Source organism: Nycticebus coucang, chromosome 18, assembly GCF_027406575.1.
Source record: "Nycticebus coucang isolate mNycCou1 chromosome 18, mNycCou1.pri, whole genome shotgun sequence".
Lineage (NCBI taxonomy): Eukaryota > Metazoa > Chordata > Mammalia > Primates > Lorisidae > Nycticebus > Nycticebus coucang.
The window spans coordinates 21369788-21384246 of record NC_069797.1 but is presented as its reverse complement, the minus strand read 5'-3'; the positions used below and the strand labels follow the sequence as shown (position 1 = coordinate 21384246).

At 46.8% G+C, this 14459-nt stretch overlaps 1 protein-coding gene across 10 annotated transcripts in view; it reads left to right on the top strand.

The window, feature by feature from the left end:
* DNAH2 (dynein axonemal heavy chain 2) overlaps window positions 1–14459 on the top strand; it is a 145529-nt gene that overhangs the window by 53048 nt on the left and 78022 nt on the right. For all 10 annotated transcript variants that reach the window (XM_053569902.1, XM_053569900.1, XM_053569905.1 and 7 more), the window contains 15 exons: window positions 910–1066; window positions 1264–1503; window positions 1785–1973; window positions 2109–2256; window positions 2715–2907; window positions 3933–4133; window positions 4219–4375; window positions 4699–4873; window positions 5323–5486; window positions 7953–8114; window positions 8218–8321; window positions 11633–11789; window positions 11941–12023; window positions 12140–12320; window positions 12704–12842. In XM_053569902.1, coding sequence (XP_053425877.1) covers window positions 910–1066; window positions 1264–1503; window positions 1785–1973; window positions 2109–2256; window positions 2715–2907; window positions 3933–4133; window positions 4219–4375; window positions 4699–4873; window positions 5323–5486; window positions 7953–8114; window positions 8218–8321; window positions 11633–11789; window positions 11941–12023; window positions 12140–12320; window positions 12704–12842 — 2450 coding nt within the window. The remainder of the gene's footprint in view (window positions 1–909; window positions 1067–1263; window positions 1504–1784; window positions 1974–2108; window positions 2257–2714; window positions 2908–3932; window positions 4134–4218; window positions 4376–4698; window positions 4874–5322; window positions 5487–7952; window positions 8115–8217; window positions 8322–11632; window positions 11790–11940; window positions 12024–12139; window positions 12321–12703; window positions 12843–14459) is intronic.

Genomic DNA, 14459 nt, shown 5'->3' with positions numbered 1-14459 from the left:
GTGCTAGCAGATTCAATGTCTGATGAGGGCCCATGTCCTGGTTTGTAACTGGCCATCTTCTCACTGTTTCTCACATGGTGGAAGGAGACAAGGGAGCTTTCTCAGGCCTTTTTGATCGAGGCATTAATCTCATTCATGAGATTTCCACACTCATGACCTAACCGCCTCCCAAAGGCCCCACTTCCTAATACCATCAGCGTGGAAGTAAGGATTTCTTCTCTTTTCTTTTCTTTTTTTTAGACAGAGTCTTACTCTGTTGCCCTGGGTAGAGTACGGTGGCATCATAGCTCGCAGCAACCGCAAACTCTTGAGTTCAAGTGATTCTCTTGCCCTAGTCTCCCAAGTAACTGGGACTATAGGCACCCACCATGATGCCTGGCTGTTTTTTCTATTTTTAGTAGAGACAAGGTCTGGCTCTTGCTTAGGCTGGTCTTGAACTCCTGAGCTCAAACAATTAGGGTTTTGCTGGGATCACAGGCGTGGGCCAGAATTTCAACATATGAATGGGGGTGGGATGGGACACGCCAGATCAGGTAACTTCCCAGCCTGGTTGAAGTTGAAGAGGGTGCAACTAGTAGTCTTGTTTGAGTGTCCAGAACCATAGTGTCCAATGTGGAAGCCTCTAGCTATATGTGGCTATTTCCATTTTAATTAATCAGTTAAAATTAAAAATTCAGGTATTTGTCGACATAGGCTGCATTTAAAATGCTCCATAGCCACATAGTGGCTACCAGACATAACAAATGGTGGACCATTTCCATCATCACCAAACGTTTTTCTGGAAAGTGCTAGTCTGGAATCTAGACTAGTGGTCTAGAAACTTTCAGATTTCTTTACCAAGCTTCCTGATGCAGAGGAGGGATCTTTGGAGGTTTTCCCCACCAGCTACCAGGCCTCTCTTGTACTTAGGATTATTGCCATGCTGTCCCCAGACGAGCAGGCCCTATTCAAAGAGCGTATCCGATTCCTGGATAAGAAGATCCACCCTGGACTCAAGAAACTGAACTGGGCCTTGAAGGGGGCCAGTGCTTTCTTCATCACAGAGTGCCGCATACATGCCAGCAAGGTGGGATTTAAGTATCTGCTGGGCTACTGGAAAGGCTGGCACTTGGAAGACTGGCAGAGAGACCTGGGAGTAGTGGAAAAGAAATTAAGGATGCATGCTTGGGGAAGGACTTTTTTTGTGTCAGCAACTCTAGCTGGTGGGCAGGTGGAAGGGTCTCTCCCCAAGCTGAAACTCCCCGTGGGCGGGTCTGGCCCCAGGTGCAGACTATCGTGAATGAGTTCAAGGCAGCTACTCTAACCATTGGCTGGCGAGCCCAAGAAATGTCAGAGATGCTGCTGGTACGCATCAGTGGCAAGCGTGTATACAGGGACCTGGAGTTTGAGGAGGACCAAAAAGATCATCGGGCAGCTGCACAGCAGAAACTGATGAACTTGCACCAGGATGTGGTGAACATCATGACCAACTCCTATGAAGTCTTCAAGAATGATGGCCCTGAGGTAGGTCTCCTGAGGCCAGGGCTTTGTGGTTAGAGAAACCCCAATGCCCTACTCCCAACAGAACATTCTCTTGCTCCCCCCACGTTTACCCCTTTTTACCAGCATGTGCTTCTCTAACATCCTGTTCTAGTCTTGCATTCAGCTGACCTCCATTCTTTCAAACCACTTTCTTCAGGATTCAATGCTCTGCATTTCTGTTTAACCAGCTTGTTCCCTTCCCTGCTGTCTGGACCTGCTCTGTCTCCCCTGAGGGGTTCTCTCCTCACTCTTCTTCCCACCAGATTCAGCAGCAGTGGATGCTTTACATGATTCGGTTGGACCACATGATGGAGGATGCCCTGCGCCTAAATGTGAAGTGGTCTTTGCTGGAACTGTCCAAGGCTATCAATGGGGATGGAAAGACCACACCAAACCCACTCTTCCAAGTCCTTGTCATTTTACAGAATGATGTGCAGGGAGGTGTGGCACAGGTGAGGACCATTTTGCTTCCAACATCCCCAAACTAACACACTTCATCAGTTTTCCTCAATTCCTACATTTGGTCCTTGGCCTTGACCTTACCAGGTCTGAGGCTTACCTCCCCATCTCCCCTGGATTCCCTACAGGTGGAATTCTCACCCACTCTGCAGACTTTGGCCTGTGTGGTCAATGATATTGGCAACCACCTCTTTTCTACCATTTCTGTCTTCTCCCATCTCCCCGATATTCTCACCAAGCGCAAGATGAATCGTGAACCCATCCATGTGATTGTGGGTGAGTGGGCGTTGGGGAAGGCACAGGTGTGGGAGGATCAGAGGCTGAGGAATGGGTAGAGCTAGGAGGAGAGACCAGGGCTATTTCCAAACATGCTGGGCCAGTGGAAAACCCAGGATAAAGCAGCCAGATTGGGGAAAGGAATATGGGTTGGGGTTAAGGGACTGGATGCTCATGGGTTTAGGATTTGGGGTGGAAGATGAGGAAAGACAAATTTGGGACTGGAGCTGGGCTACAAGAGGCCCAGATACCAACAGGTGAGACATCTGACACTATGGAAGAGACACTAAGAGACATATTTGTACTTCTCGCCTCCTCCTCTGCTTTCTAATGTTTGGGTTTGAGCTGTGTTTCTTTGGGGAGCTGATGGGGGAGTAGAAAGTCTGTGACCAAGTGCCAGGCTGGAGCTTGGGTTGGGGTAGAAGCAGTAAGAAGCATTTTTCTGGGTCCCTTTGAAGAGCGTGATGAGGACATCAAGAAGATCCAGACCCAGATCAGCAGCGGTATGACCAACAATGCGACCCTGCTACAGAACTACCTCAAGACCTGGGATATGTACCGGGAAATCTGGGAGATCAACAAGGATTCTTTTATTCGTCGCTACCAGCGCCTCAACCCTCCTGTCTCTTCCTTTGATGCTGATATCGCCCGGTGAGTGGTGAGGGTGGGTGCGGCAGTTTGGATGTAGGAGGTGCAGAATTGAAGGGGGAGGTCTGGACCTAGACACTTGGAAAGGGGGCTAGGAGCAAGGGACGAGCAAAAAATGTATGGCCCCAACTACAGGAAAGAGCAGGACCTAGGACACTGTGCCTTGGCTTCTCAAGGGGTAGAGCCCAGGAGAACTGGACAAGATTTAGGGGGAATCAGTTGTTGGGGGGGGGCACTGCAGGGCTCTGGTGGGAAACAGAAAGGCTGGAGATCTGGAAGATGAGAGAAGTGAGCACCTTCCTTCTTAGAAGGCAGGTTGGAGTTAAACGGAAGATTCTTAAATGCTGACCTTAACTCTCATCTTTTCATGGTCTGTTGGTTATTCATTCATTCATTCCATTAATGCTATGGTCCTATGGGCCATGAGGAACTAGAAAAAAGAGAGAAATGAACAAGTTCTCATGGAGGAAGGGGCTTTGGGCTGGGCTTTATAGGATAAGCAGGGTTTCAACAGGCAACAGTGGACACTTGTCAGGGGGCATTCCACATGGAGGAAATAGCACAAGCAAAGGCATAAAGATGGACACGCAAGCATGTTTCCGTGTTTAGAACACAGGTACAGGGAAGGAAGTATGCAAAGGGATTTACACATAGCAGCCCACCGAATTCTCTCAACTGCCTTTTGCGTTAGGTTCTATTATCATCACTGTGTTATAGATGGGGAAACTGAGGCTTACAGAGCTAGGAAGCAGCACAGGGTGAATTCAACCCTGATCTATGGGACTCTAAAGCCTTACGTGCCAGACTAAGGAATGCAATTGCTGTCTTTTAGCCAGTGACAGAAAATGACAAGTGCGGCTGACTGCATGCTTGGGGTGGATGGAAAGAGGAATACTTGGGAGTAGATGAACACTCTAGAATTGCTGTCTAGGTCCGGATGGAAGCAAATGAGACCTTGCAGTTGATGTTGGGGGAGGGGACATATCTGCAGAGAAAACAGTCCTAGCAGAGATCTGGGGTCCTCACAGCTACACGGAGGTGGCTAATAATGTGCAGAAGGAAGAGACCGTCCTCAACATCCAGTTTGTGATGCTGGACTGTTCACACCTCAAGTTCTCGCTGGTGCAGCATTGCAACGAGTGGCAGAACAAGTTCACGACTCTGCTCAGGGAGATGGCGGCGGGGCGCCTCATGGAGCTGCACAACTACCTGCAGGAGAACGGGGAGAAGTGCAGGCCGGGGCACTGGCAGGGGTGGGGGTGGGGGTGGCCCTGTCTCTTGTGCTCACCCCGTCTTCCCTTTGCCTGTCCTCAGAATCAGCCATCCTCCCCAGACACTGGAGGAGCTGGGGGTCAGTCTGCAGCTCATGGAAACCCTGCAGCACGACCTGCACAGCCTGGAGGCCCAGATCCCTCCCATCCACGAGCAGTTCGCCATCCTCGAGAAGTACGAGGTGCCGGTGCAGGACAGTGTGAGTTCCTGCAGGGTTTGGTCCACCCAAGGTGGGTCCGTGCCAGCTGTAAGTTGTGGGGGACCCTGTGCTGTCAGTGGGGAGAGCAAAGAAGTGGAACAGGGAGAAGACTCAAGATTCAAAAGCCTTTGAGAGCCCACAGTGACTCGAATGATAATTCTAGCCAGTTTATGGGTTTCTCTTTGATTTCTTTGGGCCTCATCTCACATGTAAAACTAGTCCACGGATTCTGGTCTGGGAGATTGGAAGAGTGTCCTTAAAAGCCTTGGTGAGAGCACAGACCTCCTGCTCACAGGCTCTCCTTCCCTCTTTGATGTCCCCAGGTGCTGGAGATGCTGGACAGTCTCAATGGAGAGTGGGTCGTCTTCCAACAAGTTCTGCTGGACAGCGAACAGATGCTGAAAAAACACAAGGAGAAATTCAAGACAGGTCTTATTCACTCAGCGGATGATTTCAAGAAGAAAGCACATACTCTTCTAGAAGATTTTGAAGGCAAAGGTACTCCTTTCTCCACCTCTCCTACTTCTTCAGCCTTTGTTGGGAGACTCAGTCTTCCAAGCCTAGGTCCTGGGAAGGTAAGAATAAGGCAGGAGAAAGGTGGGGCCAGAAAGGGAAAGAACCACAGCTCTGTCAGGAGCAAAGAGGGTGAGCACAGCTGATGGTGCTGGTTTTGGGCTGGGAGGCAGCCGCCCAGCTCACAACATTTCTGGGTTTCTTATACTGACTTCCTGTATTCCATCTGTTCCCGATTCTCAAGCCACATTTAGGAGTTTTTACTAAGATTAGCCATCATTCTGTCACTGCGTCCCCTCTTACCCTCCTTTCCTTCCCTCTCTTCTGTGAGGAGAGTGAGTTTTGCCCTCAAAGAGATAGGAGAGCCATGACCATGCTACCAAGTGACCACAGACCTGAATGGGAAGCTGAACTTCATCCTGAATCCCCTACAGGCCCCTTTACCAACAATGTGGGATACGCAGCCGCCCTGGATCAGATTGCACAAGTGCGGGCCACGCTGATGGCCATGCGGGAAGAAGAAAACAGTCTCCGCTCCAACCTGGGTATCTTTAAGATCGAGCAGCCGGCCTCCAAGGACCTCCAGAACCTGGAGAAGGTGGCGTGCTAAGCTAGGGCCCTGTGGTAACCAGGGGTAAGGGGCACGGACAGGAGGAGGTGTCCTTAGGGCCTAGAAAATCAGCTGGGATCAGGAAGATGAGTTCTTTTTTTTTTTTTTTTTTTTGAGACAGAGTCTCAAGCTGTCACCCTGGGTAGAGTGCCGTGGCATCACCACTCACAGCAACCTCAATTACAGGCACCTGCCACGACATCCGACTATTTTTTGGTTGTAGTTGTCGTCGTTTGGCAGGCCTGACCTGGATTTGAACCTGCCAGTGTATGTGGCTGGTGCCCTAGCCGCTGAGCTACAGGTGCCAAGCCAAGAAGATGAGTTTTCGAGGGGATTTTTTTTTTTAAGGTAAAATTCACTTAAACATTTTTTAAATTTATTTATTTATTATTATTATTTTTTTTTAGAGACAGAGTCTCACTCTGTCACCGTTGGTAGAGTGCCATGGCATCACAGCTCAGAGCAACCTCCAGCTCCTGGGTTCAGGCAATTCTCTTGCCTCAGCCTCCTGAGTAGCTGGGACTACAGGCACCAGCCACAACGCCTGGCTATTTTTTGTTGCAGTTTGGTCGGGGTCGGGTTCGAACACGCCACCCTCGGTATATGGGGCCAGCGCCCTACTCACTGAGCCACAGGTGCCGCCCACGTTAAACATTTTAAGGTGAACAATTCAGTAGCATTTAGTACATTGACAAGTTACACAACCATCACTTCTATCTAGCTCACAAACGTTTTGATTATTCCTCAAAGGAAACTCTGCACCCATTAGCTGCGAGTCACTCCCCTTCCCCTCTCACCCAGCCCCTGTCAATTACTAATCTGTTTTCCATGTATATGGACTTGCCTATTCCAGACATTTCATACAAATGAAACCATTCAATGTGAAGCCTGTTTAATCTGACTTCTTTCAGTTAGCATAATGTCTTTACGGCTCATGTATGTTATAGTATGTATTAGTACTTTGTTCCTATTATATGAATTTACCACATTTTGCTTATCCATTCATCAGTTGATGGTCATTTGGGTTGTTTCCACCTTTTAGCCATAGGGAGTATGCTGCTGTGAACATGCATGTCCTTGTATTTGTTTGAACACCTATTCTCAATCCTTTTTTTGGGGGGGGCAGTCTCAATTTGTGGCCCTGGGTGGAGTGCCGTGTCATCATCATAGCTCACAGCAACATCAATCTCTTGGGATCAAGAGATCCTCTTGTCTGAACCTCCCAAGTAGCTGCCATGTCACCTGGGTAGTTTTTCTATTTTTTGTAGAGATGGGGTCTTGCTCTTGCTCAGACTGATCTTGAAGTCCTCAAAGTCTTTTTTTTTTTTCTTTTTTTGAGACAGAGTCTCACTATGTTGCCCTAGGGAGAGTGCTGTGGTGTCACAGCTCACAGCAACCTCAAACTCCTGGGCTAAAGCTATTCTCTTGCCTCAGCCTCCCAAGTAGCTAGGACTACAGGCACCCGCCACAACACCTGGCTATTTTTTGTTGTAGTTGTCATTGTTGTTTAGCTGGCCCTGGGCTGGGTTCCAACCCACTAGCCTCGGTGTATGTGGCTGATGCTGCAACAGCTATGCTATGGACACTGAGCCTGATCTCAAAATATTGAGCTCAAGCAGGTCTTGAACTCCTGAACTCAAGCAGTCCACCTGCCTTAGCCTCCCAGAGTGCTAGAATTATAGGTGTGAGTCACGGTGCCAGGCCACCTGTTCTCACTTCTTGTGGGTGTAAACCTAGGAGTAAAATTGGTGGATCATATAGAAACTCTATGTTTAACATTTTGGGGAACCGCCAAACTATTTTCTATGGCAGCTGCACCATTTTACATTCCCACTAGCAGCGTAGGAAGAGGATTCCTATTAATCCACATCCTTGCCAATACTTATTTACCCTTTTCTTCTTTCTAGATGTCCTAGTGAGTGTGAAACGTATGTCATTGAGGCTTTGATTTGCATTTCCCTAATGAATCTTTTTTTTGAGACCCAGTCTCACTCCATTGCCCTGGGTAAAGTGCTATGATATCATCATAGCTCACAGCAACCTCAAACTCCTGGGTTCAAGTGATCCTCCTGCTCCTGAGTAGCTGGGATTACAGGTACCTGTCATGACGCCCAGCTAGTTTTTCTATTTTTAGTAAAGATGGGGTCTCGCTCTTGCTCAGGGTGATCTCTAACTCATGAGCTCAGGCAATCCACCCACCTCTGCCTCCCAGAGCACTCATTACAGGCATGAGCCATCGAGTCTGCCCAGTGATGTTGAGAATCTTTTCATGTGCTTGTTACTTGAGAGCTCTTAAGGTAAGAGGGTGGACAAAAGAATGTGAGCTGAGGAGGCAGCTTTGTTATCTGGAGGGAAAACCTCCGCAGAAAGAGAGAAGCAAAAGACCTGACTGTCAGGAAGGAAGAGGGCAGCGGCTACTTCCTGTAACTCGTCTTTCTTTTCTTGGCTGTGTAGGAGCTCGATGCACTCCAGCAAGTCTGGGAGATCACACGGGACTGGGAGGAGAATTGGAACCAGTGGAAGACAGGCAGGTTCCTGACCCTGCAGACAGAGGCCATGGAGACCATGGCCCATGGGTTATTTCGTCGCCTCACAAGACTAGCCAAAGAGTATAAGGTGTGTGTATAAAGGAGGGGGACGCAGAAGATAAGCCACCTGAGGAAGGGGCACCATCTGGGGAAGGTTGTTGGGTCTTCTGATGCCTTCCAATTTTGCTTAGGACCGAAACTGGGAGGTCATTGAAATCACTCGTTCAAAAATAGAACAGTTCAAGAGGACCATGCCTCTCATCTCCGACCTTCGAAACCCTGCCCTTAGAGAGAGGTGAGGCTGCTTGTCCACTCCTGGGGTGACCACTCTGCCTCCTCAGGCCCGCACCATCTCCAGATTCCTTCCCTTCTCCCCTCCACAGTGTGCATAGCTCTCTCTTTCCCTCTGTCCATGTACTTTTTTCTTTAAATATATATTTATATATATATATATATTTTTTTAGTTGGGCGAGGTGGCTCATGCTTGTAATCCTAGCTCTCTGAGAGGCCCAGGTGGGTGCATTGCTTGGGCTCAGGAGTTCCAGAGCAGCCTGAGTGAGAGCAAGACCCCGTCTTTACTAAAAATAGAAAAAATATTCCTTGATCACTTCTAAGAGTTTTGTAGTAGAGTCCCTAGTGTTTTCCAGATATACAATCATATCCCAAGACCAGAAATGTTGGCGTGGATGTGGAGAAAAGGGAACACTTTTGCACTGCTGGTGGGAATGCAAATTATTACATTCATTTTGGAAAGATATGGAGAACACTTAGAGATTTAAAAATAGAACTGCCATTCAATCCTGTAATTCCTCTACTGGGCATATACTCAGAAGACCAAAAATCACATAATAACAAAGATATTTGTACCAGAATGTTTATTGCAGCCCAATTCATAATTGCTAAGTCATGGAAAAAGCCCAAGTGCCCATCGATCCACGAATGGATTAATAAATTGTGGTATATGTACACCATGGAATATTATGCAGCCTTAAAGAAAGATAGAGACTTTACCTCTTTTATGTTTACGTGGATGGAACTGGAAAATATTCTTCTTAGTAAAGTATCTCAAGAATGGAAAAAAAAGTACCCAATGTACTCACCCCTACTGTGAAACTAATTTAGGGCTCTCACATGAAAGCTATAACCCAGTTACAACCTAAGAATAGGGGGAAGGGGGAAAGGGAGGGGAGGGAGGGGGGATGTGGGTAGAGGGATGGGGGCCCGTGGGATCACACCTGCGGTGCATCTTACAAGGATATATGTGAAACTTAGTAAATGTAGAATGTAAGTGTCTTAGCCCAATAACCGAAAAACGCCAGGAAGGCTATGTCAACCAGTGTGATGAAAATGTGTCAAACGGTTTATGAAGCTAGTGTGTGATGCCCCATGATCATATCAATGTACACAGTTATGATTTAATAAAAAAATAAAGAAAGAAAGAAAGAAAGAAAAAATAGCCAGGCATTGTGGTGGGAACCTGAGTCCCAGCTACTCGGGAGGCTGAGGGAGGATGATCACCTGAACCTAAGAGTTTGAGGTTGCTGTGAGCTGTGATGATGCCACCATGCTCTATCCAGGGCAGCAGAGTGAGACTCTATCTCAAAAAAAACAAATATTTTTTAATGAACAAATGAAAATTATATATATATATATTCATGGTGTACACATAATGTTTTGAAATGTATATACATTGTGGAATAGCTACATCTAGCTAATCAACATGTACAGTGTCTCACATACTTTTTGTCTGTAATGAGAATACTTAAAGCTATTGTCTTAGTGGGTGGCGCCTGTGGCTCAAGGAGTAGGGCGCCAGTCCCATATGCCGAAGGTGGCGGGTTCAAACCTAGCCCTGGCCAAAAACCACAAAAAAAAAAAAAAAAAAAAAAAAAAGCTATTGTCTTAGTGATTTCCAAGTACACATTATTATCTCCTATAGTAGCCATGTACTGTTATAGATCTCTTGAATTTATTGCTCTTGTCTAAATGAAATTTTGTGTCCTTTGACTAACATCTCCCCAACCCTTAGTAACCTCCATTCTATTATCTGTTTCTATGAATTTGACTTTTTTAGATTCCACACATAAGTGAGATGATGTGCTATTTTTCTTTCTATGCTTAGCTTATTTCACTTAGCATAACGTCCTCCATGTTGTCCCAAGTGATAGGAATTCCCTCTTTTTTTAAGGCTGAATATTCTATAGTGTATATATACCACATTTTCTTTATTCATTCACTGGTCAATGGATACTTAGGTTGATTCTATATCTTGACTATTGTGACTACTGCTCAGTGAAGCTGGGGTGCAGACATCAAGCCTGCCACTGTTTCTGCATCCTTTTTTTCTTTTTCTCAGTTTTCATTTCTCTTTTATTTATTTATTTTTTTTTTGGTTTTTGGCCAGGGCTGGGTTTGAACTCGCCACCTCCGGCATATGGGACCGGCGCCCTACTCCTTGAGCCATCATTTCTCTTTTATAACATAAATTGATAATAAAGTCCTGACGTAGGAATCAAAAATCAAATAAAATCTCAGAATTTAAGACCATGAACCAAGCTGCATCATACCCAGTTCTTGATTAAGAAATGAATACTGGAATATGACCAAAATAGTAAAAGTATGACCAAAAGAGTATGACCAAAAAGTAAGCAACTGTGCGATTATCACAATCCCTATATCAGGAAAGAGGCATGAGTGTTCATGTCATAAACTTATTTACAAACATACCTGGTATGTGGGTGAGTTCAAGAGTTTGAGTTGTTTTTCAGAGATTGCACCTCCTGAAATGTCTTTGTTTATGTTAAATGGATGAAGGAAAACATCTTGTTTCTTATGTGTTTTCTTAACTCCCTCTCCAGAGAGTATCAACTCCTGGAGGGTGTCACCTCAATTTTTTTTTTTTTGAGACAGAGCCTCAAGCTGTTGCCCTGGGTAGAGTGCTGTGGCATCACAGCTCACAGCAACCTCCAACTCCTGAGCTCAAGCGATTCTCCTGCCTCCACCTCCCAAGTAGCTGGGACTACAGGTGCCCGCCACAACACTGGGCTATTTTTTGGTTGCAGGCGTCATTGTTGTTTGGCGGGCCCAGGCTGGATTCAAACCCGCCAGCTCAGGTGTATGTAGCTGGCGCCCTAGCCGCTTGAGCCACAGGCGCTGAGCCAATTTTTTTTTTTTGTTTGTTTTGAGACAGAGCCTCAAGCTGTTGCCCTGGGTAGAGTGCTGTGGCATCACAGCTCAGCAACCCCCAACTCCTGGGCTCAAGCGGTTCTCCTGCCTCGCCTCCCAAGTAGCTGGGACTACAGGCGCCCACTACAATGCCTGGCTATTTTTTGTTGCAGCCATCATTGTTGTTTGGCAGGTCCAGGCCTGATTCGAAACCACCAGCTCAGGTTGTATGTGGCTGGTGCCTTAGCTGCTTGAGCCATAGGCGGCGAGCCTGTCACCTCAATTTTTATGTTCTCTGTGGTGCCTAAGTCTGCATCTGAGAACATGTTTAGAAAAATGTGCTGAATTAATGAATACACAGAATCACAACATCCCAATGGGAGAAAGCATGGGCAGTAATGCTAACACTCCCATTCTACAATGTCCTGTCCCTGGCTGCAGGCACTGGGACCAGGTCAGGGATGAGATCCAATGGGAATTTGATCAGGAGTCTGAAAGCTTCACCCTGGAGCAGATTGTGGAGCTTGGAATGGATCAACATGCAGAGAAAATTGGGGAGATCTCTGCCTCAGCAACCAAAGAGCTGGCTATAGAAGTGGTATGATGCAATCTGCACCACCCATCCCCACCCTCCCTAAGCCTCCTGGAGCACAGGCTTTTAGCTGCTCATCATCTGATGGTGCTTCTCAGCTCCTATTCCCCTTGGGGTCTAGTTACCTTATTGCTTTTCCCCAAATTTCTCTCCACAGGGATTAAAAAACATTGCTAAGACCTGGGAGGTAACTCAGCTCGATATAATACCCTACAAGGATAAGGGCCATCATCGGCTCAGGTAGAGAGGGATCCAGGGCTCTTGGAGAGGGGAGGGCTGTGTTACCTGGGTTTCAGAGTAGGGACCAAGATTTGGCAGGTGGGGATGGACTATGATTTTTGACTCTTATGTTCCAGAGGTACAGAAGAAGTATTCCAGGCACTGGAGGATAACCAGGTAGCTCTGTCTACCATGAAGGCATCTCGTTTTGTCAAGGCCTTTGAGAAGGATGTGGACCACTGGGAACGCTGCCTCTCCCTCATTTTGGAGGTTATTGAGATGGTGCTCACGGTGCAGCGTCAGTGGATGTACCTAGAGGTCAGGAGTCAGTGCCTGAGCTCTTCCTACTTCCTGCTTTTACTCCTTTATTTGCTTAGGACCTAGATATTTGCCCTATTATCAACCTCATTTTCCCACCTTTAAAGTCACTCTTCATCTAGGACCCAACTGTCTGATTCCTAGTTTTTACCCTCCCCACCAGATTCCTTCCATGATAAGGATTTTCATTCCATTTTTCTTTCTTGGACTCAGGTACCTGGTCTCCCAACCCCAACTTCCCTTTGTAGATCTTGGGCATCTTGCTCTTTGGCTTCTAATGCTATGTACCTTCTATAAAATTGATCTCCCTGGTCTGGGAGCAAGGAGCAGAGGATGGAGAGTGGGTGGCAAACAGCCTCTCACCCCAATTCTTGGCTCCTCAGAATATCTTCGTAGGAGAAGACATCCGCAAGCAGCTGCCCAATGAATCAGCCTTATTTGACCAGGTCAATAGCAACTGGAAATCCATCATGGACCGGATGCACAAGGACCCCAATGCTCTCCAGAGCACCCACTACCCAGGTCAGTGCTCCATGGCCTCTCGTCCTGACATAGCCTTGGTGGGTACTCCTCTAAGCCATGGCCACATGTTTCATTTATGGGAAGACTGACACCCCTGGCTGTTATAACACTTCCCATCTCCATCACCTCTTTTAAGCTTTAAATCATGATTCAGTAAATTAAATTCAACAAATATTTGAGTGAAGTATAACAGTGGTTAGGAGCATGGGATATGGACTCAGACTTGAGTTTAAAATCCAGCTTACTGGCTTGGCAGTGGTTAGGGTGCTGACCACATACACAGGGGCTGACGGGTTCAAACCTGGCCCGGGCCTGCTAAATAACAATGACAACAACAACAGAAGTTCCAGCAGTCTAGAGGCTCAAGGCAGGAGGGGCACTTCAGGGTTCGCACCCGGTAGCACACATACTTTCTTCAGAAAGCTAGAAACTTGAAAGACATGGGACAAAAACCCACTCAAAACTTTAGGTATGGGGATGTAGGCAGGGAGAAAACTAAGGTGTTGAGAACTTACAAATACGAATACATTGTATTTAACATCTCAGATTGTTCTCTGAGATGGAATTTATTGCCATTTTACAAAGAAGTCAAAGCTGAATGAGGTTAGCAAGGCTGCTAGTAAACTTTTTTTTTTGAGACAGGGTTTCACTCTGTTGCCCAGGATGGAGTGCAGTGGCATCATCACAGCTCACTGCAACCTCCAACTCCTGAGCTCAAGTGATCCTCCTGCCTCAGCCTCCCAAGTAGCTGGGACTACAGGTGTGTGCCACCATGCCTGGATGATTTTATTTTTTTATATTTATTTATTTATTATTTTTTTTTCTTGTGGTTTTGGCTGGGGCTGGGTTTGAACCCGCCACCTCCGGCATATGGGACCGGCGCCCTACTCCTTGAGCCACAGGCACCGCCCTATATTTATTTATTTTTTTGAGACAGAGTCTCACTATGTCACCCTCGGTAGAGTGCCATGGGGTGACAGCTCATAGCAACCTCAAACTCTTGGGCTTAAGCGATTCTCTTACCTCAGCCTCCCAAGTAGCTGGGACTACAGGCACCCACCACAACACCCAACTATTTTTTTTTTGGAGTTCTTTAGCTGGCCTGGTCCAGGTTTGAACCTGCCACCCTTGGTGTATGTGGCTGGTGCTGTAACCTCTATGCTATGGGTGCCAAGCCAAAGAAATACTGTTTTGTTTGTTTTCTTTTGAGATAGAGTCTCACTATGTTGCCCTGGATAGAGTGCCATAGTGTCACAGCTCACAGCAATCTCAAACTCTTGGGCCTAAGCGATTCTCTTGCCTCAGCCTCTCAAGTAGCTGGGACTACAGGCCCCTGATACTTTTTTGTTGAGGTTGTCATTGTTGTTTAGCTGGCCTGGGCCGGGTTTGAACCCACCAACTTCGGTGTAGGTGGCTGGTGCTGTAACCACTGTGCTATGGGCACTAAGCAATAATTTAAAAAATTTTGTAGAGAAGGTGTCTCACTTGTTGCTGAGGCTGGTCTTGAACTACTATTCTGTAGTACTCCTTCTGCCTAGACCTCGCAAAGTATTAGGATTACAGATGTAAGCCACCATGCCCAACCATGCTAGTAAATTTGAATGAAATTCTTCCACC